Genomic DNA, 25189 nt, shown 5'->3' with positions numbered 1-25189 from the left:
CAATTCAAGTATCTGGGGAGAAAAATCAACTATGGAGGGAGAAAATCAGAAAATGCCACCTTAACCAACAGGTCAAGGTGACCATCACCCAAGACAATTCAGAAACATCATCCCTACTATGCGACATCGTGAACACAGCCACACCACTTTTATACTAGTTTTGGCCAGAAATGCAATTTAATCACAAGAAAATGTCAGGCTACTGATATAAACAGAGAGGACAAGTCACAGCCAACAGCTGGCTGGGACTGAGGTCACCAAACAACGGTAAGACTGAGAAACAGCACTGACCAGAGGGGACAGTGTGGGTCACAGCGGGTCCTGAATTGGACCCTGGGCCATACAAAGGACCTGTGGAAAAAGCCACAGGCAAAGGATGGGTGGGCTGCTCCCAGCTGATGCCTGTGCTTAACATTGGGGTAGGGTGAAAACACATTGTTTGTGTGGCTTTTCTATAAACCGTGAATTATTTTGAAAGAAATAAGCTTTAAAAAAATATTTGTGATCTCTCTCCCACTGTCATCACTGCGAGGAACACGGTCCCTGCCCTTAGGGGCCTGTGTTCCGGGTGAGGGCACACAGACCAAGCAGCTGCGCCTGCACTGGGCGATGGGGCTATGGCATAGAATAAGGGACAGCAATGAAGGAGTAGGGGCTGGAGGCCGGAGAATCCCAGCCCTGTAGAAGAGAGAAGGATGCACTCAGAGTCAAGGAGAGAGACAAATGTGTGTGTCTGGGGCTGGAGATGGCTCAGTGGTTAGGAGCCCCGGCTGCTCTTACGGGGATGAGAGTTCAGTTCCCAGTCCCTGTGTGGGGCAGTTCACAGCAGCTGTAACTCCAGCTCCAGAGATCTAATGTCTCTGGCCTTCCCAGCCACCTGCACACTCTCAAATCAATGTAATTAAAAAGAAGAAACAGGTATTGCTTTTAAAACTCGACATTTGTAGGTAGCCAGCATGATGGGAAGCTGGACTAACTGACAGCGTAGGAAAGGCGTTGGTTACCCCTGCCCTGCGCTTTGATTCTTCTTTTTCTGAGGACCCAGCCTTCTCCTCTTCACAGGCAAGAGGGTGCACAGCTCTGGTAGCTGGTGCCAGGATGGGGCAGTGGCCACTCATAGAGGATCAGACAGAAGGGTGCCACCCAAAGGGAGCTCCCCAGGCTTGGCCTAGTCCAAGACCCTCAAGGAGAACTTTCTAGATGTGAATACAAGATGGAGTTGGGTGGTTGCTGGACACAAGAAGGGCAGGTCCGAGGGGCTCAGTGGACTGTCCCCTCCATCCGGTCAGGAATGTGACAGCCACTGTCCATGGTGGCAGCAGAGACATCTGGAATGCTTTGTGTGGGTGCAGGGGCCACACTCACAGACCCCCTAAGGAGGACAGACAAGATCGGACGCTGACCACACCCAGAATACAACTGATGGAGTCCTCATCCAAGGGACCCTGATTCCATGAGCGTGGGTCAGGGGGCAACAGGGAATTTGAAGCTGTTGCAAGACTCAGAGAACAGGGGTGAAGCTCCAAGAGGGTCTCCTGATGCCATCTGGGAGGCCTGCTATCTGAAGGTTCAGAAGGCCTTGCTATGTGGCAGGTTTGGTGGAAGCTGAGGCTATCACGATAGCAAGGAGAGAGGCCAGGAGATGGTAGCCACTGAGCTTGGCATTGAAGTCTTGAGCCCACGTCCTCCTCCAGGTCTAGCCTGCTGCCATCGCAGGTAGGTCACCAATATGAAAGATCAAGCCCATATCTTCTCTCCAAAACCTGCCAGTCCCACAGAAATGCTTGCTGGTCAGTGACCTGGAACTCCAAGGTACAGAAATGAAGTTGCAAGTTCCTTGCAGAGGTTATACAGTCACACCAGAGTCCTGGGCCCTGGACCTTGAGGGCCCAGGCAGAGCCAGGAGGATCCAGATCTGACAGAGGCAAGATGTCCTCATGCTCATGGTCAGAGGAGCTGAGAGTAGAAGCAGAAGTGTCGCTCATTGTGCCTGTCACCTGCTTGCTACTTCCTGCAGCCTCTCACCATCCCTGGGGACAGGAACCTACCACCAAGAAGCTTCTCGGTAGTGAAAGCTGAGGATGTGACCAGTTGCCCGAGCTGTAGGATCTGCAGGCGTGTCCTCACACTAGGGTAGAGCAGAGGACCTAACAGGGTCTTTCCATCCAACCTCCTTGAGCACAATCTCCTCGTGGTGCCGTGGATCACTCACCATCCTGGGTTCTCAGCCCTTCTGTACCAAGGGTGCTGCCCTCTTCTGCTCAGAGTACCCTTGGGCTTCTTTCTTCACATGACAATGGAGCCACCAGCCAAAGCTCTGGCCCTCTTCTTCCATAGTCTTTCCTTCCTCATGGTCACCCACTCCCTAACTTGCTCTGCTCAAGACCCTAAGGTGCACCAAAAAGCCAGCCCACCCAGCTTCTTATGTCCTTCTCTGGCCACCTGCTAGCTGTGGCCCCTCCTGCTTCGGAGCTTAGCCTCTGTCTGCCTTGTCCTCTGAGGCCGTGGTCTGCCGGCACCAGATCTCTCCACTGTAGCAGTGATCTGCCCCATTGTAGCAGCAGGACATAAAGAAGCACAGACATCCAACACCTGTACCCCACTCCTGCCATCTCCATGCTGTTGGCACCATCTCAGTGGCCCTCAGGCTTGCCCCTGCCCTGCCTATACTGGGGAAGGGCTTCTGTGGCTGCCTCCTCTGAACACTTGTCTCCCAGAGCCACATAATTGGGAAGGTTGGCCCTTGCTTACAAGGACTGCCCCATCCCGCCTTACTGGCAATCTGAACTGCATGATGGTAGCCCCTTCCGGCCCTCTACAGGCCACGCTCCTGACCTGAAATGATCCCTGCGCCTCACTTGACAGCCACTTTCTACGGGTTCTGCGATAATGTGAAAACCTCCCATCAACAGAAGGCTTTTCCAAAAGTGCAGCCATCACATCTCATCTGTTATGGTGTGCTTAGGCCAGGCTGGGCCTGCATGAGATCCTCACCTACTAACCTCACAAGACTGAAGCTGCATCAGGCGCAGGGGTGTGGTCCTTCCTTTGACAGCCCGGAGCCTGACCGGAGATCTGATGGCCTTCAGAATGTAGAGTCAGTGCTCTGCATTCTCAAGACCAGATTTCCAGGGTGAGGATAAGGTTTGAAGAGAAGGTGGGCTTTGTCTGGACAGGCCATGGCACTCTGGGTGAGGTTTCCGGTAGGCAGCCATAGTAGAGACTGCAACTGCAGACCCGGGAGTCCTGGGGAGGATGCAGTTCTTCACACAGTCCCAGTGTGAAGAAGACAACCCCTGTTCACATGGCCGTGAAGATTGCATATGGCAGAGTCCCTGTTTTGCCTGGCTGAAGAGTGATCGAAGCTTCTCAAGCTGTGAGTCACCTGTAGGGGTAGGGAGTGGGGGAGGGCATTTACTGCAGATCTGCAGGCCTGGATACCAGACTGGGATATCTGTGACCTCTGTGGCCAACCCCAGGAGATCAAGGACAGAGACTTTGCCAGGGGCGGTGATGACCCATAGATGAGAAGAAAGCTCCAGCAGAGGTGGGAGGTGCTGAGCCTGGGAAGTGTGCCCCCACAACAGAGCAAGGCTTGAAGGTGGAGTCGGAATAGAAGCTGGCACCTTGAGTAACATTTCTCCTACTCACGTGACATGGGTGAGATGGGTGAGAAGAACGGAAGGCTGCTGACGGGATCAAGTCTCCACGTGACTCTCTGCCTTTGTTGGGGGAGTGGCAGAGCCCTCACTAGCACACTCCTAGCAGCGTTTTGAGTTCCACCCATTGACTCCAGCATTGGGGAACCGAGCTGGGACAGGCGGAGGAACAGGCTGTGTCTCCCAGCGACCGCAAAGGAAGGGAAGCAGCTCACACTTATACTGACAGAAACTGCCAGACAAAACGATCCTGTTCAGCAGAAACGTTAAGCGAAAGGCAGCAACCTGCACGATGCCACACACCCAACACAGAACCCAGGGGAGGCTGCACGAGGTGGTCAGGGCGGAGAATTGGGTTCTAAGTCAAGGCAGGGAGGGCCAACAGCTGCCAAGGCATTCCGCAAAACAAAGGGCCCTTGTGTAGTTGCAACAGACACATCATTAAACCTGCACGCACCAATAAGCAAGCGCAAAGAGAAGGCGGCGCAGATGCAAAGTGGCAGTGGGAGTCGCCCTCCTACCATCAGCTGCCTGGGAGCTGCAGGCTTTCGGCAGCCCTCCACCAGGCCACACTGGCCCCGAGTGGGTACTGAGCCTTTTGAAATGGGCATGCAACTGGGGACCACTTAGCTACAAGTTAAATGAAAAGCAAGTGGTAAAGCATGTGTGCCATCCCCCTTCCCCACTCACACCCTGACTCAAATCAGAGTCCAAACCCAAGAGCCCAGTGAGGACGGACGGAGCCCTTTGAAGGCTGACTGCCGGGCTTTACACTCTGTTAGGGCAGAAGAATCTGGCTTCGCTGGGTAAAATAAAAACAGTGTTGAGTGAATGTCACCTATTTCTCTTCACTTCTTAAGGTGGCTATTAGAAACCATAAGGTCATATGGGACACACATCACAGCTCTACTGATGACTGTCCCCAAATTAGGACACAGCGAGCCTCTGAGAGGACGCCCGTAAAAGTCCATAGGGTGGTGACAGAATGTTCTAGTGTGACCGCGGGCTTTATGCTTTAAACTTTCCTTAACGAGGAATAAGAGAGTCAAGAATCAAGAACTTAAACATGGGTCTAATTTTCACCTTTTGCTTTCAACACCTCAGGGAATCTGACACAAAGAAGATGATAGAAAGGTCCTCCTGGGAAACAAAGTACTGAATTTAGTCTGAAGAGGGCTCACCTCCCTGAAGCCTCGGGCTACAAATGCCTGTACATCAAACGTGACAATAAATTAAGCAGGCAATTAAGATTCAAGACACAAGAGACAAAACTCCTAAGGATGGAACTGGGAGGGAAAAAGCATGACAGATGCCAAGACACAGAAAACCATGTGCCTTAGCATGCTGCTATGTGGAAAAGCTAAAGAGTAACAATGACTGCTGGAAAAAAAAAAAAAAAAAAAAAAAAAACAGTGAAAAAAGAAAAATGTGTGTGTAAGATTAGGCGCATGTGGTTGTCTGTTCCATCCCAAAGTGCAGGCTCAAAATTGAGGGTGCCAACTGCATAGAAAGACTCTGGATAACCCTCCTCCCCTTAAATTCTAAGAAAAACTGACAAACAGAAAACACAAAAAGAAACAAACTAAAATTCTCCTTTTCTCAGCCTCCTCTTCCAGAAGTGCCAGGAGCTGATGGATTATCTGGTAATTATCTAAGTTTTGAGGTGGTCTATGTTGTTACCAATGTTCAAATATTTTGGGGCGCCCAGTCTCGGCTTGGTATGTAGTCCTGGTCCAAGGAAAAGGTACCCTCTCCTCTGTCATAAATGGCTGGACAATTACAAGCTGATGCTGCAGTCAAGCAAGACCCTGGCTCTACACCCGGTGAGACAGGGCTTTCTCAGCTGGGCAGGGATCCGTGAAGTAGCAGGCCAGATATGGCATGCCTGTCTCAACCATGTGGGACATCACCTTCTCCATGCTGCCTGTCTCAACCATATGGATACCACCTCCACAGTCAGACAGTCAGGGCTTGCACGGAGAGGGCCAGGCAGGGCATTAGTTTAAAAAAAAAAAAAAGGCACCAAGAGCCCTGGGTGAACAAATCCAGAGGAGCCGACTTCAGAACAAAGAAACAATAGTTGCTATTTTACTTGTCAACTTGTTACCATGGCTTTCCCTAGGTGGCCAGAGGCCCATGCATCGGGAGAGCAAAAGGGAGAATGTAAGCAGAGTTGCAACTTGTCCTAGGGCTGTCTGCAAGTGGCACTAGACACCATCAGATCTGACTTACGCAGGACAGCTAAGGACCTAAACAGGAGAGCACCTGCGCAGGCCTCTGTGGTGGTGGCGTCTGAAACCTGACCTGGGAATGACGACACAATGGGGAGCAGCCAATGGGGAGGCAGGTAATACAATCTCACCTGCAGCGCTGGCGGAGCAGTGTGCTCTCAGGGCAGAATCGACAGGGTGGGAGGGAAAAGAGCCACGCAAGGTTTCAGTAATTCAATAATTTATTCCTCTAAAAAAGTGTGTAAAAGTATATAGCTCTCATCCACAAGGTATATATGAATGACGTTTAAAATGGAGGCCTTTATCATTGTTTCTTTTTATCAAAGTCTTTAGTGTACTGAACCAGCGCTGTGCTGTAGTTCTTAAATGAACGTCACATATTTTTTTCTTTCCAATTGTTTGCTATATATAAAAGAAGCTCACTGCAAAATGCTTGAAGAAAAAAGGAAACAAACAAAAAATCAGAACTTCCCAGAAATGTACAGCTTTTACATTTTAAAAAAATGCTCTGAAATATACATACAGGCATGCCGGACAAGCCCTCCCTGCTCCCGCCCCACTTCCCCTTTTCAAACTATGGTAGGAGTTCTGATTTTTGCAGAATTTTCAAAATTAAAAATTAAAAAAAAATAAAATAACTTCTCACTCTGTAGCAAATCCAGGGCTTGTACATTTCAGATTAATTCTGTAAAAAACTCACAAGTAAAATAATGCATATTTAAGGGAAATATACAGACTTTTTCACACAGAAGTACATAATAAGATTTTTTAAAATCTATTGCCATTCATTTATTTTTGCACAAAAACATATAAATATGTCACCAGCTTTTCTTAACTTAAAAAACTTAAATAAAAGACACCAGATGAAAACTACCCTTTGCTGCCTTCTTTTAAAACTTTTTATAGCTTTTTTCTATTTTTTGTGGTTTTTTTTTTTCCTTTTTTCTTTTTCTGTGTAGAGTTGCGTTTCTAGGGAAGAAAAGCCCCTGCAGTAAAAACAGCCCGTTTAAAAAAAGAGAGAGCAAGAGCGAGCAAGAGAAAGAGAGAAAGAAAGAGAGATTCAAAGTTCTGATGAGTGCTGAGAAAAAGCAATCCCAAGTAGTAAAAGATTACAAATATCTACTTTACAGCCCGTCCCCACCGAGGTGACTTTATACAAGTTTACATCTCCATCATCTTACGTTCTTCAAAAGGCCTTGAGGATTTCCTCTCTGATAAGAAAAAATAGCACTGCGATATTTTAAGTCAATTTTACACTGTACACTTTAGATACAAATGGTTTGATATATCAGATTTTTTTAAGCTATACATTGGAAAGGCAACCCCTCCCCCAGTTGGTAGGACAGAGAAGAATCACCCATTTACAAGTTATTTCTCTGCTTTCACATTCCCACCACATTATTTAATATAATGTTTTAAACGTTAGATTATCTCAAGAAAAATACTTTTACAAAATCATATCAATTATTACATTTTTTTTCCTTTTCTTTGTTAATAACCAGGACATGAAAGTCTCTTGGAAGAACTTAGTTTGCAGGACTCTCCCATGGAAGCTGGATTGGTGCTGGGCCTGTCAGGAGGCTCTGGGAAGCCGGTCCACAGCCACCACCCACAGACAGAAGCATACGACATACGGGTTAGAAACAGGGTTTCAAAGTCAACCCTAAGGTCTGGGAGAGGGAGTCAAAAATACTTCAGTCAGCTGTTAATGCTTAAAAAGGCATTTTTTAAAAGTCCCACATAGAGGGTCAGCTTCAAGTACTGGTTTAGTGGCTGATTTGTACTATTTCTTTGAAACAAGATTCCTATAGTCCAGAAAAAATTCACCATGTTTGTTAACCGGTTTAATGAGCAAACACTTTGGGTGATATGCACGAGTCCCTTTTGATCTAATGAAAAGAGAGACCTGGCTTTCTGTAAGAATTCTCTTTAAAAAAAAAACAAAACAAAAAACAAAAAAACAACGGTACTTCCATGTGACTGTATAGAGAAGTGATTAAGGTCCTGGCATCCAGCTCAGGGCTGAGTCTGACCACCTTTGTGTACAAATGTAATCCAATGAGATGCGGGCCAGCAGCACAGCAGAACACCTCGAACCCAGGCTGTTGTGAAACTCTAGTGCTGGGTGGTTATTACTGTATCACTTTTCAGGCACGATCTCCTCAGTTTGTTCTCACTCCTTTTCTGGCTTCTAGGACAGAGGTATGTACTCAGAGAATCCTGTCGTGGGTCTCAGTGGGTTTCAACTACTGTACCTGGTCCTCAAGATTAGAAAAAAGAAAGTCGAAAAAAACCTAACAACAAAATTAAAAATAAATAAAATGCAGCTGTCTCCAGACCGCCTGTTTACACAGGTGTCAACCGAAGATCTCCTGATAGGCTGGGGAGGCGGAGACCCCACACTAAGTCCTGTACTAGAGCTGGCTCTTAGTTGTGACACATCCCAGGTTCCAAAGTCCGGGTGACCCACAGGCATCCACCATTGGCTAGAGGATTGCATCCAGAGGGCTAGACAGCCTGGTACTAAAGAGAGGCTGAGAGCAGGCTCTTGTGCAAAAGGACAGTGTCTCTTCTCTTTTCCCTCTTAAGACACCAAGTTGCCACTTCCTGGGTACTGCAGGCTGCACACATCACACACTGGCTCAAGTCACTGCTAATGGAAATTTCCAGGTCTTCGTGAGATACGTCAAGGAGTCACTGTGGCAATGAACACTGCAGAATGAGCATGTGCCTGCTCAGAAGGCGTCACAGTGCAGGGCTGTAGGGAGTGGTCTGAAAAAGGCCGGAATTTGCAGAGTAGAGCATTCTCCTTGGCTGAGGCAGAAGGACAAGCGCTTCCCAGTTAGAGCATGTTCATGATGGCATTGTACAACTGTGTGAGCACCACAAAGTGGACAGGAAGGCAGGAAGTACGGTCCTGGGTGGCTGGGTTGCACGTGAGCCAGGATAGGGCGTTGTACTGCTCCAGCACAAACCTGCCAGGGAGAGCACAGAAGTCAGGTCTGGGCCACTGGGCCTGGGGTGTATGAGGCCCATGCAGCCTACCTTGCACTCCTTCATACCAGCATGTCCACCTTGGGGGCGGCCACCAGGGTCATGAAGCCACTGAAGGAGACCGTTTCGTGTTGGCTAAATGCCAAAATGGCAATACTGAATTAAAGAGAACGTACCAAATATTTACCACTACTTGGCATGACCAGTTTCTCAATGTTATTCTATTGTGATCACTGGAAACAAAATGGGGGTGGGCAGGATCTCGCTATCTATTCCAGGTTGGCCTGAAACTCCTGGTCACAGCCTTAGCCACCTGGGCGCGGGGGTCCTGGGTATGCACCACAGGGCTTAACCCATTGCAAGGCCCCTGTTCTGTGTTTCCTCACAAACCCCAGAAGCCAAGGGCTTGCTGACAAGGCATCTGTCTACTTCCCATTTCCAAGCCCCAGTACGTCAGAGATCACTAGGAAGAGCTTGTTTCTCAAGGCACCTGATAGTTGTTTGCTTGTTGTTTTTTTTTTGTTTTTAAGATCCAGTCTTGGGTCTGGGGAGATGACTCAGTGAGTGACATGAGGAGTTGAGTGTATGTCCCAGAACTGTGTAAAGCAGGGTGCAACAGTACACATCTATAAGCCAACAGTGGGTCGGGGGAGCATGAGAGAAGGTGGCCAGGAGCTAACTGGCCAGCTGGCTCATGCAGCTGCTGGGCGCCTGTGTCAAGAATAAAGTTTTGGAAAGTGGTTGACCTCTGGCGTGTGCACCCACATGCACACACGTGTGTATCCACGGACAGCGTCTCTTGTAGCCCAGTCTGGACTCTGGTCTTGAACTCAGTATGCAGCTGAGGTTAACTTTGAACTCTCAGTTATTCTGCCTTCTCTCTCAAGTTCTGGGATTACGGGCATGCACCATATACCAGACCCATAGGATGAACATTTTATGTCCTTTTAAAAACAGTGAAAGAGAATCCAGTCTTTGGGGATACATTTCCCAACACAGAACTTATGTTCTAGTTTAGTGCATATATCTACCTATGACGGGGAAGGTTAAAAATGTTTTCAAAACAGTTCCTGGGCACTGTTTCCTAACTGTTCTTCCACCCAGGTTTGACACTTTCATCAGCTCTTTGGAATAGGGAATGAAGTGTCCTGTGTGTACTTTACTGTCTACTGAATGAAGTATACACTGCTTGTCCCAGCACAAACAGGAGTGGCAGCTCTCAAAGATGACTCAACACCACTGCTCTGTACAAACAGCAGAGTCCCTGTGAGCAGCGCCCTGCACTAGCACACTGAAGGAAACAAGGAGGAAGGAGCATCACTTTATGACAGACAGCAGTGCTGCCTCAGTCGGAAACTACCTTAAAACATCAGATGTGGTCTTGGAGTCCAGAGGATGTGGAGCCCGCTGAGAGTTCCTGGCAGGAAGGAGCTCATCTGTCTGTGCTACAGAGATGTGGTGATGGAGCGAGGCCTGTGGGAAGAACAAAGAGTGTTCACTTCCAAGTGCAGAACAGCACAGAGAAGGATGAGCCAGCTCCAGCCCCCCAGTCTTGCAGGGCCAGGCTGCTGTGCATCTGCTCAGCCTCTCCTATGACACAGCACTGTGTCCTAGAGCTACGCTCAAAGGCAGTGTCAGGGCCCCTCTTCCTGGTTTAACTCACTGTTTGGCTTCTTGCATTTAGTGTGTGTACACACCATGTGGGGGTCACACATGTGGGGGTCAGGAGACACCCTGAGTTGTTCTCCTGTAATCAGTTCTCCTCTTCTATCATGTGGGTCCCAGGACTTGGCGGCAAGTCCCCTGACCTACTGAGCCATCTCACCAGCACATCTTGCTTCTTCAACACATCAGTCAAGCACACAAAACAGTTATTCCTATGTAATGCTGTGTGCCCTGACACCAAAGCTGGAACAATGGCCACTATTTGCCACACTGTTTTGAGTATTTTCACCTTTGGAATATTTTAGAGCAAAACCAAATACTGAATCATTTCCCTTGTAAATTTAGGAGGTACCGCTTAACAGATAAGAAGAACAGTAAAAATATCACACACATTGAAAATGTGTATGTGATTCTTTGTATCAACAGGCTACTGTCAATCTTCACTGATATTTCTCTTCCTTCCTCCAGCTATGGGCCAAACTGGTGTGTAAGATGGAAACAACTGAGAAGTGTCAAAGGTTCTGCAGTCTGGATATGGCTGGTTTGTATTGTGACTCTCTAAAAACCTTCTACCTTTCAGATTCCTCACTGTTTGATCCAGAGGTTCGGTTAAGGGTGCACCTCCAGAGTGAGCAGGCAGGAACACTCCATGCAAAGACTGAACACGTCAGTCAGATAGCCCCGACTGTCTGCTGGCCCAGTGCAGCGATGTGAAAGAGACTACACCGTGCAAAAGGGACAGTCACTCTCTCTGCTCAGTCTTCAGGTGAGCAAGCTGCTCCACACCATCTTCCATGATCATCTGTGCCTGACATTTCTCAGCAGAGTCACTCGCTGTCTCCTGTAGGATCACACTGTGTTTGGCACCCCTGCTTTGGATTCGACCTTAATAGTCCTGGAGAGTTTCCTTGCTTTGGTGGGTGACAAAATGTTATCAGCTACACACTCAATATTTCTCATTTTGGGTCCAGAATCAGTCCGTTCTTCAAAGAGAAGCTTAGAAGTTTTGAGCAACAAATAATGATTAGAAACTACAAACATTGCAGCCAAGCTCTACAAAAGGAAGGACAACTCTAAGCCTACTGAGTCTAATTTTTAAAAATTACAGACTTTCATGGTATCACCCCAGGTCATTAGGAGCGGTGCTTCAGCTCCCAGGTGTTTGGGTTCCCGCTGCCTTGTCTCTTGGAGGTACCACAGCTCACAGGTTACTCCATGATCACCTCCACTCCACAGAACACTCACACATTGCTCGTCCTCACTGTGTCCAATGCTGCACTGTGTGGCGTGGCTGCCCAGAGTACACTTAGCTTTTCCATACGTCGTTTTGTTTGCTTGTTTTCTGTCAGTGTCGCTGTGCTGTTTAGACTTGTTTCGATGCACAGCTCATGTGATCCTCCCACCTCTTAGCTGGGCATGGGTGTGCACCAAGTACCTGTCATTTTTTACTTCTGCCAACATACAGGTGGCTGGAGGTGGGTGCTGTGCCACAGTGGGATACAGGGCTGCTATCACTCAGTTCCCTACCTTACGTGTCCCTTTCCCCGTAGCTCTGACACCAGGGTACACTCTCAAACCTGTGCCTCTTTGCCAAACTGCTGGTAGGAAATGGATTCCATTCTGGGCTCTTTCACACTTTGCAAGACTGGGGTCTTGTTTTAAAGCCTTAATATCTGGATCGATAGGTTCCAAAAGCCATACAAGGGGGACAAGCATAGACGTGAAAGGCTTGACTGACCCTGGCTCTGCTCTCTGGAGGACAGCGCCGGTACATAGCTGGGCAGGACTATGCAATGACTTAGTCTCCCAGCTGTCATACTGACTAGGAGAGAGTCAGGCTGAGCCACATGTAGCTCCCACACTTATGTCAGGGTCCTGACTGCCTCCCTAGGTTAGTGTAGACTGACTTCTTAACAGCAAGTTTGGGTCTCTCTCCCGAACTCCACTCTCCTGCAACTAAAATCTCCTCAAAGTATAAGTGACATCAGTCAAAAGAACAGAAAGACACTGTGGTACTTAACAGAAAATTTCTATCTGAAACCAAATAAAAACATCATTAACAGAATGATTTCTCTTAAAATTAAAAAAAAAAAAAATCAAACCAACCTTTAGAAAGAGAGGGCACTGGTTCCGGGCCTGGGGGCATGATGACCAAAACCACTGGGGGAGATTCTCAGCTTTGGCAGTTGATACAAAATACCCAAGGGCCAGTGGCTGCTGCTTGAGCTCCTCTGGGGCCTCCCTAGACAGAAGCCGCTCACCCTGGCTCTGAAAAACAAGGCCCAAAGCAAAATGAGCATCACGGGGAGCTAATCGTAGCTTCTGTCTTGACTGTGTACACTAGTGATAAGTCCCCTGCTTATAGCACCTCCCACCAAAGCCCCTGGTGGCTGAGCAATATGACATGAAATACACAAATCTCTGCAGTGAACTTGGGCATCTGACAAAACTATGGAACAGCCAAAGGTCCTGGCAACATGGATACATTGGTCCTAAGAGCACAAGCCAGCTGCTCTGGGGCTTTATGCCATAGCATATTGAGATGGAGATATCAGCATCCTTAGGTGCTCTTTCACCAACTGTCACTGGGACCCCTAGAGTACACCTGCTCCATCATCACCTACCCTGGATTAGAACTAAGCACCATGAGGGCAGCAGAGTCTGTAGGGCACCCCTCAGAGTCTGCTGGACCTTTCTTCATCAGGTACTTTCCACCTTTCAGTGGCTATCAAGGACTTAAAAGGTGCCTTTAGTACAAGTAACAGTAAGTGATCTGTTTGTTTTTTAATTCCTCCTATTTAGAGAAAGAAAACAATATTTATTTACTACATCAAATCCTATTAATTCTGATTCTTGATACACTGAAAAAGTAAAGTTATTCTGGCCAAAGGAAAAAAGCAAAGTCGGGACACAGTGGCACATGTACACACATCCATGTGCACAGGATGTTAAACGCAGGAGTTAACAAGGTTAGTGTAGAAGAATTAAGACTTCTAGGACAGCCTACTTGGGACCTGCTGTCAAACAAACAAAAGCCTTTGCTGTCACCTTGAACACATGGTCCTATGTAATGACTTAACTAAGGGTAAACAGTTTAGTAAAAGAAAATGCTAAAGTGCTCTTGCAGTCGCCAGGCTGAGGCTCAGGACTGAAAAAAAGCCACCTGACTAGTTTCAGAACAGAGCTGTTTAAACTGTTTAAATTGTAACTGTCTAATCATGGGTGTACTAGGAATGCTTGAATGCTTCTTCCCAAATTCCTATTCTCCAAAATGGATTGGAGAGCTATGCCCCACAGAGACCAGGATCTTTGGGAGAGAGACTCATGCAGTCAAAGCATGGCTGATGGTGAGGATGACATTCCCAAGGGTTGTAGTTGTTCTCAGCAACCTCATTCTAACAGTCCTTACCCGACTGTGCTGGAAGTGAGAGCCCACACCGATTCCAGAGGGAGAGCCTGGGGAGGGAACTGGGGAGGAGTTGGGAGAGGAATGGAGGTTCCCAGTCATCAGGATGCCAATGTCATTGTCCATATCGTCTGGGAATGGAAGATCTACAAACATATCATCTAGAGGGAAAAAAAAAACACAGGAAAGTTAAAAAATCACTGCCACCCCACTTTAGCATCCTGTATTTTGTTAATCTTCAACTGCTACAGGCATGTTTCGGGTACCTACCAGGCATCCTATCTATGTGTATGCAAGTGCTACAAGCTGTTACGGCGTTTTATCTCCAGTGACTTCCTAACTAAGTAAAAACACAGGGGAGAAATCACAACCACGGAAGAAAGCCCCCGGTTCCTGACAGCCTCTAAAGACTGATAAAAAGGAGAAAGGCAGTTATATAGTTGCAAGGTCAATGCTGGCACCAGCCAGCAGCAAGCAAAGGCCAGCCGGGTACATGATCAGTACCTATAGGGCCGGAAGGCTGACAACAGTAGAACAGGCAGGAGCCTACCCTGACATGGGAGAAGCACGTTCCAAAACAGATCAAAGCAGTCAGTGTTCATTACGGGGCGTTCTCCCTCTCACACTGCAAAAGTAGGGTACGCGTGCAGAAAATTTGGAAAGAAAAATGTAAACGTGAAAAACATCACGAAAACCCTGGTTTCCACAGACACTTGCCGTAACGCCTTCCATTTCCACATGATTGGGACTACAGCGAGGTCACATCATAGGCACATTTTGATATCCTTTCTCCTCCCCACTTAGCATGAATACATACTGGTAGATGTTAAAATTCCAAGAACCGCACAAAATTGAGTATTTTATGGTTTGTGACTATTTTTGCAATCCTGTAAAACAATTTATAAGAATTGCATTAAAGATTTCTATTAAGAATAATAGTCAGACATGGAGCTGTCTGCAGCCAACTGCATCCCAGGGTGAGCTAGGAAGGCGGCATCTTCACATGGCCATGACCTCCATACTCAGATCAGGACAGCTGTGTACTGGAGGGTCAGCGTGGTGGCTGGAGGGCGAGAGCAGATAGCTGTTATTCTACCTTTAACAGGAAGTGGGTTAAGTTCAGCTCTCTGGTCTTAGTGGTTAACTGTCAACTTGGCTGAGCCAGTAAGCAACAGCAGGAGTGGAGCAGGCTGGTATGTCTCCAGTGAGCATTATTAAACACTTAGTGGGGGAAGGTCTACCCTGCATGAAGGCAGTGACGGCTGTGGATGGAGGCCCAGATGCAAACAGCGGGAAAGGAGAGAATGAGCAGCTCGGGCTTCCCTGCTCCCTGAAGCTGCATGGACTGCTGGGTACTGACACAGCTGCTTTGCTGTGGACCGAAGCCAGGAGCCAAACCTTTTTTCAGGGATTGTCAGAGGCACAAAAGCAGTAACGGTGCACTACCGGGCAGTTCACACAGGCAGTTGTTAGACTTTGGCCTCCTCCCCGTGGTTCCTATGACACCACTAACAGCACACAACACGCTGCGGCGGCCACACCTGGCACTCTCACTCTGCCTTCTACGGTGCCTTCCACTCACCATTGTTGGGGCTGAACCCATCTTCGTTAGGATAGTTGGCTGGAGCCACTTGGATGGTTGACGATGTTGGGAACACCAAGATGTGGGTGCAGGAAGCATCCTGAGGTGTGTTCAGCTGAGACGACTGCATGTTCAGCGCGGTGCTCCGGCCAAACACAGAGCCCATTGTGACGGCATCTTTAAGAAGCAGAGCTGTGTCAGGATGCCTCTGCAGACTCACAGCCCCAGAATGAGGTGTCACTTGACACAAACACCTCAAGAGGCAGACAGTTAAGGCTGGGTCCAGATGCTTAAGTGTCTTTAAAGAACCTGACTGATAACACCAGTAATGACTGCCTGACCCTCACCTCACACCAGAAATGTGAAGATAAACCTGGACAGAGTCCACCAAATACACTGAAAGTTACTTACCTAACAAGTAAACTAAAACCCTAAAACTGACCTCCCAGCATTCTTTCCATCTGTGGCCTCACAATTTATAAAAGCACCGTCTAAACAACAGCAGCTAATGCTCTACCTAACCCTTCACAGTACTTGCCACATGGGGGCCTGTGCTAAAGCGCCATACATGTGTGTCAGTGGTTCAGCACACCCATTCTGAGGTAGCAGCAAGTATCTACTTTATAAATAAGGACAGAAGCATCTAAAAGGCGCATACTGCTGCAGCTGCTGCCGGCAACCAAGGGGAGCTGAGGTCTAAGGAGCAAACAGTCCAGCCACTGTCCTGCTCTGAAGCCTGTCCTCAGACACTCTCTTGACTTCACACAGGGAGGGAGTAGACAGGGTTCAAAACCACACTGTCTCTGAAATGTAAACAGATCCTAACAGGGTAGAGCTGCTTAGTGGCAGGCCGTGCTGCTTCTTCCCACAAGCCAGAGCATTTACAAAGCTTTCACGATGTCCCAACAGCCGAGAGTTCACTTATGCCTGGCCCTTTATTAAATGCTTTTCTTTTTAATTCACTACCCATCCTCAGTGACAGCAGAGCCCCTAAAGCCCTCCTGAGGTGCCACAATGGCATCTAGAGGCTTTCTGGAGGGGGACCCTATGCTAACAGGAGACAAGGGCTAGACAACACTCACTAGTTGCAGCTCTGCCAGCTTTCACTCATGCCCAGAACTTCATCTCTCTCCTAAGCTGTGGTCAACAAAGATAATTAAATCCTCTCCTAGGAAGATATCAGACGGTCCTATTTTCTAGGTCAAAACAAAAGCTTCTCTTTGAAATATAGTACTTATGTTCTACATTTATCTGTAGATTTAAGTTTGAATGGACTGGGCTGATAAAATACTATTAATGTAACTGACAAGAGACAATTTACCTGGCATCACTACAAAGGACCCCTGGGGCTCCATGGCAACCAGGCAGGCACTAAGGATAGAAGGAGAGTCTGCGGCAGAGATCCCACACATGCGGCACACATCCTTGAGCTGTTTGCTGATTGTCTGCAGTGAACATTCTCCAAGGAGGATACTCCAATCTGAAGCCAGACATCAGAAACACAGTCTTTAGAAGTTTACATGGCGTTTGTCAGTTTTGCTTGGAAATATAACTGTTGTGACCCAGTTCTAAAGGGAGCAAGGTTTTCCGTGTTTTGTCCCATCCTTTGTTACACAGCTTCAATCCCACTACATTAACACAGAAACAAAGGCCTGCTCTTCTGGAGGCCGTCATCCTGTCTATAGTATGCCTTGAGGGCCTGCAAGATCCTGACAGATTCAGGCTCTAAAATGCTTTCAATGCTGAGGTCTCTGTTGGTTGGGCTAGCTATTCTTTTTTCAGGGTCTGATTTTTCACTACCCCATCAGAACTTCACTCTGACAACTGCTCAAGCAGAAGCATTACGTCTCAGCACTGCTGATGGGGGTCTGTGACAGTAGCGCTGTGTCTAAGCACTGCTAAGTCCTGGTATACGCTCTTCCTGCATAACCTCTGCTGTCACATGGGGCTCAGCTGCTGGCGTCTCTACAGTCACACAGTTCTTCCTCCCAGGGCAAGCACACAGCAGTGTGCTTTATATTTCTAATTCACACTGAATTGGGAGAGAGAAAAGCGACTGAGAACGTGAAGAAAACCGTCTTCAAATGGGAGAAGTCAGACAGGTGGGAGCGCCACAGCACAGCAGGAAGGCCGTGTTCTTCCTGATACACACTGGCAGCAGGCACCAGGGTTACCCAGAAGCTGGGGGCTTCTACACGACCTCATTCAAGACCATGGCTCCTGGAGGAGGAGTCCCAGGTCAGCTGGGAGGTGAATACGCGGCTTGTGCTGTCTGTATGGCTCCTCCAGCCACACTTAGGCTCTTCCCTTAGGGGCAAGGAAGGAGAGTTCACGCCTCCCACAATCTTACGAGGGGGCCTTAATCATTTTCTAAAACGCCAACTGACAGACAACATGTTCACCTCCTGCTTCTTTTCTATTATTCTCCCAGCTTCCCAAGGGTTATGAATAGCTGAAAGCCTTTAAGAAAGAAGACTGACTAAAAAGCAGACTAGGGAGGAAGAGAGGCAATCTGATAGAAATGATAGGAGTAATCCCCTGATGTATTAACCTCCAGGCTATTGATACAAGACTCATTATAAGTGTGATGCTGCTTTAAAAATGAAAAAGCCCCATTTTTCCCAGTCCACAACATCAAGTGTGACTAGAAGAAATGCCCTCCCTTCTGTAGTGTGTGCATACATGGCTCTTACTCTGAAACTTTAAGTATAGACCTGCCCTACGGGCAGCAGCTTGCACGTGGGCTCTGTCTCTCTCAATGGTTTAATTCTAGGGATTCCATGGTTGCTGGCTGACACTTCCTATAGTCAAACAGTGCACACATTCTAAGAGCGGGGCTAGCATGAACTACAGTGTGGGGCTAAACCCTGCCTATTGCCTGTTTTGTAAATAGAACTCTGTCCATACAGGCACAGCCATTGGTATAGCTCTGTCTTACAGTTGTTGTGACTTCGGTAGAACTGATGAGCTGTAAAGTGAAATTGTACTCTTGGGCCTGGGCAAGGCCACTGCCCACTCGACAATGGTAACCACAGACCACTCTGTGATGCATGTCTTCTTCCTCCCTAATTAATTTTCCCTTAATTATTTTCCCCTTCCCTTTCCTCCTTCCAAACACCTCCATATACGCCTCCTTGCTCTCTTTCAAATTCATGGCTTCTTTTCTGTCTCTGTCTCAGTCTCTTTCTCTCTCTCTCTCTCTGTTTCTGTCTGTCTGTCTCTCTCAGTTTCTCTGTGTAGCCTTGGCTGCTCTGGACCAGGCTGGCCTCAAACTAACAGAGATTCATCTGCTTCTGCCTCTCAAATGCTAGATTACAGGCTTGGGCCACCGACCGCGCCCGGCTCATGGCCTCTTTTCCATTACTTATTGTTTCATGCATATGTGCATATTATGTACATATATAATCCTAAATAAAATCTGCTTGGTCTGTATAATGTTACTCATATGTGTGTCTTCTGGGATGATCATTTGGTGTCGGACAGTCAATTGCTGTGCTCTTTCCTAGGGGAGACGACTACTCCTCTCATCATTCCTTAGTTGCCTGAAGTTCTCTATGTATGACTGAGGCCTCCTGGTCTTTCCCCCATTGACTTTCATGTCTACTGCTGCTGTCCTTGTTCAGCTCACGTTCAGGCAGTCATAGTCATGAGACTTTAATCTGTAATTCCTGCAGCTAAGGATCAGGGAACACTGTGGAGGGTGGAAAGATTTAGTAGGCAGGATCGGGAGTTTACTGTGAGATGTGTCTCTCAGTGATGTCAGAAACTGCACCCCTATGCTATGTTTATTTAAGATCTCAGAGAACTTGCGGCAGATTCAATTCAGGCTCTCACACTTAAATAGCAAGCATTTCACACACGCCTTTCCAGCCGTAAAGGCTGTTCTTACATATGGCCTTAACAATCACCTATAATCTCTGACAGAAGTTGTCTTAATCCTAACTTATTCTTTTGACTGCCTTCATAAGCAATGTTATAAAAGTTAACTATCATTTTATACTAATGAGACGTTTCTCACTTTACATTTAAAATATTACTTGTATAAGTGATGGGGGTGGGGGCTACAGAGAAGTTTTTAAACTTCTGGTTTATCCCTTAGAAAGAAAACAATCGCTGTCATCAGTTTCAGCCTTTGGGACAACTTTAAGGTCCCTGCTTTGCTCAGCTCCTGCAATCAGTTCAGTCTCCTGTGCCCCTGCACCTCCTTCAGGGACTGCTCACCTTTAAGCTCCCCATGGCCAAGACGCCCCAGGCGGCCAATGACAACTCTCCAGGGCAAAGATGTCATCTGGACAATCCCCAGGCACCATTCCCATAACTTCTGCAGCCCAATCTTACGCGCAGACACTTTACTCTTCCGTGACCTGACAGAGAGAGAAACAGGAAGAGTCCTACACGAATGAGTTGTCACTTGGCAAAGCACACGTTTCTAAAGGACACATCCATGCTATCCCCATGGAGTTAACAGAAGTTAACATGAACAAGCAAGGCCTCTCACCTGCTTGGTAAAGCAATGTTCACAACACAGGTCTCCAGTAATTCCCCATGGAGGTCAGTGCAGGATGCCAAAAGCCAGCGCTGGTCATGAGACAGACAATAGCCCACAAAGAGCACATTGTATTTCTGGCTCGCCTCACCAAAGGTCTCTCCTGGCTCTGTCTGCTTGTCTTTGATTGGGGCCAATATAAAGGGAGGGGAATAAAGCTGGATTGGACTGGGCCGCTGAAATAAGAAAGTTCAGTATTAGCACAAAGCCAACCGAGAGAATATTTACAATAAAACCCACAGCAACACTAAGGGAAGAAAACAGGGAGTAAATTACAATAGGCTGCTCCTGTAGCCCCCTCTCTAAGACTAAACACATGGCTAGCAATGACAACTCAAGAGTGTAAAAGTACTATTTAAACACATGAACTATGAAACCCTGTGGCTTAGCTGTTTAAAACGACTGTCTAGAAAATGCTACAGCCATCAATGTTTGATGAAAAGAAATTACGATATTAGAAAGTAAGCTGACTTAATGTCAATAGACACTAGGAAAGTAGAAGTGGAAGCCACTTCGATTATGCACAGCCCCAGGACGGTCTGGAATCGGAGGTGGAAAACTTGAGGGACTGGCAAGATACAGAGGCACAGCTCTAGGCTGGAAAGCAGAAGAGGCATTCTGGTTTACACACTTCAGCAGAAGATGGCTTCTTTACAGATTTCTGCCTCTAAAACTCACCTCTGGGTTCTTGAGGGTCATCTCAATGCTGGCTGCAGGCCCAAAGCCAGTAAGTGATTTAATGTGGATCTGTGTAGGCAGGGGCCGCCTGCACTGGCAGTACACTGAAAACGCCATGGACTTCAAGTATTGAATATAGAAAACATGTTCATCCTTCATTGTCTGCAGCATGTACTGGCAAGGCACAATCTACAAGACACAAGCAACAGTCAGTTTGAAACCCCAAAACCAGAGAGCTGGAAAATGAGATGGCATGGGCTTATGGCTAGAGTGGGGAGAAGGAACCTTAACTCCATAACATGTAGATGTCAAACATGATCATACCCCAATTCCTCCCAGTGAAATAAAGTTGTACCTCAATGTCCCCCAGCTTTTTGAGAAGGGTAGTATCAGTATGTCGGTCTTCTTGAAGACTGTCCTGTCCCACTGCGGGTACAAATTCTCAACCTCCTGTCCCACTGGCCCTCATATGGTAAAACTTGCATCTTAGTTTATGCCCCATCTGTAGACTATCTGACATAGCATGCTAAAATGTTATCCAATCACATGGGATTTTAAGACAATGAAAGACTGTCAACAGTCTTTTCTGTTTACTTTGACTTCAATCCTTGCACTCTATAGGCAGCTTTCAACAAAATGATAAGCCATTTCAAGTGTACAAAACGTTTAAAAATGATTTTGGTCTAAAGCTAGCAAAAGTGCAGGGAAACAGGCATGCTCACTCACTGTTCAGAGAAACAAGAACAAGATTTTTATAAAGTGACATTTCAGTGTCTCTATTTAAGAATGCACTTTAAGAAAACCACACTAGCATGTTTACTAGGCTTCACTTACGCCAGTGGAAAGCCAAGTGCACACCAAACGCTGGCCCACATGAGAATGCTCAAAATTGTAACATGTGCAGAGCAATCTATAATGGGCTCAGTCTCAGCACTGGAGAGGCTGGGGTTTCGGAAACTGAAAGCCAGCCTCAGTGCCACAGTGCCTCTTTCAAGACAAGAAAGCGGTTTTTGTTGTTGGTTTGTTTGTTTTTGACAAGTGGCACAGGAACAGTGTTCACATGTTAACCAGAAAAAGAGAACCCTGACCTTGTAATAGTGAGTCGAGACAAGGGGCAGAAATACACTAGGATGGAAACGATGACTGAATATAAAGGACGGAGCCCTGAAGGAGCAATGCTCTTTCTAAAGGCTCATGGGCCTGCAAGCCAAAAGTCTCAGAACTACGTCTCACAGAAACAGCAGCATAAAGAACAAGCCTGTGGACAGCAACCTGGAGAATGAACGAGCTTCTCATATGCTCGGGTAAGTGATCCAGCATCTCCGTATAGCAGCGCATCAAGCTCAACAGCCAGAAGTTTCCGGAGCTGGAGTCCTCGTCTGCAGTGTAGGTGAAGGGGTCCACCATGTAAATGACGACAGCTGGAGGGTGGGCGTGGCTGTCTGCAGAGTCGGGCTCTGTGGGGATTCCTATTCTCTCCCTTTCTGTGACACTGGAGAGAGAGTCAGGTGTAAGGCTCTCACAGCACAGATAAAACTCTATCACACAAATCAATTACAGAGCACACAGAGGCCCCAGGAGACAATCTCAGATCCAATGCAACAGTGTATGTCACACATCAGGCCCAATGTCCCCAAGATGAGATGGGATATAAACAACAGCACAAAAACCAAAGTTGCTGTGATACCCACAACTTCTGGATCTTGGGTTTCAGACTTTCAGGTGACTGATGCTGCCTGGTAGAGCCTATGCAAATATCCTCAAATTCAAAACTCTTCAACTATGTCTGGTCCCAAGCATTTTAGAACGCGGTACTCAGCCCGTGTTACTCTTAAATGGGAGTTGTTTTTGTTTTTTGTTGTTTTTTTTTTTTGACTCATTTATTTTCTGTGTTAATATGGCACAAAGAGGTTTTATAGCAACACTAGTTAATGAACTCAATAATATGTACGTTAATTAAAAGTCCTATCTCTTAATGTACCCACAGAGTGACACTTGTCACTTTTTATTAGCAAGGATAAAAGAGCTCCCTCATAGATTCTGAGAGTCTTAAAAGTTGTGTATATGAGGGTAGGAGTGAAGGGAGAGTGTCCAAGCTGAATCTCCACTCTGCGTTGGTAAGAAACAAACACACCTGTCTTGTCCATCCTGTGAGGGCTGGGCGGAGCTCTGCCCAGGCTCAGTGTCTCCACAAGCCACTGGGGTTCGATCTGTGGAGCTGCCCCCGGCACTGGGATTCTGCCCCCCAACACCACCACTGAATCCTGAAGAAGAGGTAGTGTTCATCTGAGTGATGCCTGGAGCAGAGGCGGTCGAGGAGCCTGGTGGCCCAGAGGAGGCAGATGAACTACTTGCTGCAGGGTTTGCAGAGCTGGAGCTGGGATTGAATGCACTGCCAGCTGGGGGTGCTACTGAGCCTGAATTTGAAGGTAAAGACCCAGCATTCCCAGGCGTGGCTTGTCCCTGTGCTTCTGCTGGTGGGCTCTGGTGCTTAGGTGGCATCAACAGGCCACTGTCAAGCTGCAGAGTGGCTAAGTAAGGTGCTGAAAGAAGACAAAGATGATCTTAGTGACCCCTTAGCAGTGTCAACACTGCACACCTCCAGCATTGCTACCACATTCGAATATAAACTCCTATGCCTGCAAACGGCTAAATGTACATGAAGAAACTTGTCAACTCTACAATTGGCTACTGAGAACTCGATCCCTTAGCTGCACCTACAGTCATACAGTGCATCATGAATATTTGTCACCAATCAGACAGTGCACCATAGATATGAGCCCCCACAGTCATACAGTGCACCATGGATATGCAGCTTTACAAATTCTGAAGGTTTTCTTCAAGCTTAATCAGCTAATATCAAGTAATGCTGCAGTTTTCGAAAGTGCTATAAGCACATATAATCCCAGGAAGTGACTTTAAAAAATATTCATCACACAAAAATCAGAATTTAGTCAGGCATGGTGGCACACACCTTAGAGTCAACACTCAGAAGATGTAGGCAGACCTAGATAGTAAGTTCAGGTCAGCCAGGGCTACACAGAGAAAACCTGTCCCTCGCCCTCCTTGCCCCCAAAGACCTAACTACCCAGAACACAAGAAAACAAACACAGAGACTTTCCTACTTTATTTCACTAACTCCCCGTGACAAACGCTTTCCCATTTACCTAGGTGATGGCGGCAAACTTGAGCATAAAGTTTGAGTCTGGAATGATTGTCACTCTCCTCGCTGCTCCAAGACTGGTTAAACCACTCACTCACAAGCTCCTCTGTCAGCTTCTGTGCCACGGTCTTCCCCACACGCATGATCCCGTCACGGAGCACTTTGCAAATGGGCTTGTGCTGTCCCAGCCGACACATCTGACAGCACACAAGATGGTCACTGACAGCAGCTACCCTCCACAGCAGCAAGCACACCAGCATTAGCAGCTGGCCTTCCTAAAACCTCTCTGTCCTCGGTGAGAGGCTCTGAAGAGGCAGAGCTGCTACAGCAGCCTGTGTGTTGACTACTCCTGCAGGTCAGAGGCTAACAGGTACTCACAGGGGGCAGAGCAGAGAGCTCGCATAATCAACTGTAAGAAGCTTTCTGCTTGGCGGGGAAGGGAGCCCATGCCTCCCTTATTGTAGCTGATGAGGTGAAGGTTCATGTACTGGTTAGTTTTGATCAGTTTGACACAAACCTAGACCTGCCTGGGTACAAGGAGCCTCTATAGAGAAATTGCCTCTACCAGATTGGCTTGTGGGGCATTTTTCTGATTAATGATGGATGTGTGAGGGCCCAAGCCATGTTGGGACTGCATAAAAAGGCAGCTGAGCAAGCAGAAAAAGCAAGCCAGTGAGCAGCGTTCCCCCATGGCCTCTGCCTCAGTTGCTTTTGGTCAGTGCTTTACTACAGCAACAGAACAAAGACTAGGAGAGCTAAGCAACCCTACATTCCCAGAGTACACCTCCAAGAGCATGAGAGGGCTACCGCCCGTGGCTCCATAAGGCGGGAGTGGCACACCTAAACAGAGCCAGTGAGCCATGAAGCTTTGGATCAGGCTGAAGTGTCATTCAAGAGAAGGAAGAAGCTGTCTGTGATAGCTTAATTGTGACCTGACAGTGTTTTGTACCCTCAGACTGGCAATGGTCAGAAGTGACGGTACTCAGAGGTTTACTGATGCCAACGCATTTTATGTTAGCATCTCCTCAGCTCACCACTAGTCCATGTTCTGATAGTGAATCCTGTTCTAGAATATATCTGAGGTTAAGCTACATGTCTTATGTGCGAACACTTCTGCAGTGCCCAAGGTGCTCGAAAGCATTCTATGCACTTTAGCAAGTAACTGTTTTGTTTCACACTGCCAACACACATGGGACTACAAGTGCAAGGCCTCTTGCTTCAGCAGAAGACACATGTGCACCTGCCACTGAAAGACCGAGAGTCAG

General features: G+C 47.3%; 1 protein-coding gene across 3 annotated transcripts in view; it reads right to left on the bottom strand.

Moving 5' to 3' along the window:
• Positions 1–6099: 6099 nt before the first annotated feature.
• Positions 6100–25189, bottom strand: part of Med13l (mediator complex subunit 13L) — a 221437-nt gene continuing 202347 nt past the window's right edge. For 2 of the 3 annotated variants that reach the window (XM_055605858.1, XM_055605859.1), the window contains exons 20-31: positions 23929–24121; positions 22896–23304; positions 22034–22253; positions 20762–20950; positions 20036–20259; positions 19759–19901; positions 16859–17017; positions 15538–15714; positions 13959–14116; positions 12656–12817; positions 10245–10357; positions 6100–8865 (exon numbers count right to left, since the gene is read on the bottom strand). In XM_055605858.1, the coding sequence (XP_055461833.1) occupies positions 8733–8865; positions 10245–10357; positions 12656–12817; positions 13959–14116; positions 15538–15714; positions 16859–17017; positions 19759–19901; positions 20036–20259; positions 20762–20950; positions 22034–22253; positions 22896–23304; positions 23929–24121 (2280 nt within the window). In that variant the 3' untranslated portion in view covers positions 6100–8732. Of the gene's footprint in view, positions 8866–10244; positions 10358–12655; positions 12818–13958; positions 14117–14136; positions 14843–15537; positions 15715–16858; positions 17018–19758; positions 19902–20035; positions 20260–20761; positions 20951–22033; positions 22254–22895; positions 23305–23928; positions 24122–25189 lie in introns of those variants that run through there. The other variant, XM_055605861.1, reaches the window with a different exon arrangement.

Source organism: Psammomys obesus, unplaced genomic scaffold (genome assembly GCF_907164565.1).
Source record: "Psammomys obesus unplaced genomic scaffold, mPsaObe1.curated_primary_1811, whole genome shotgun sequence".
Taxonomy (NCBI): Eukaryota; Metazoa; Chordata; class Mammalia; order Rodentia; family Muridae; genus Psammomys; species Psammomys obesus.
This window is presented reverse-complemented; position numbering and strand designations above follow the sequence as displayed.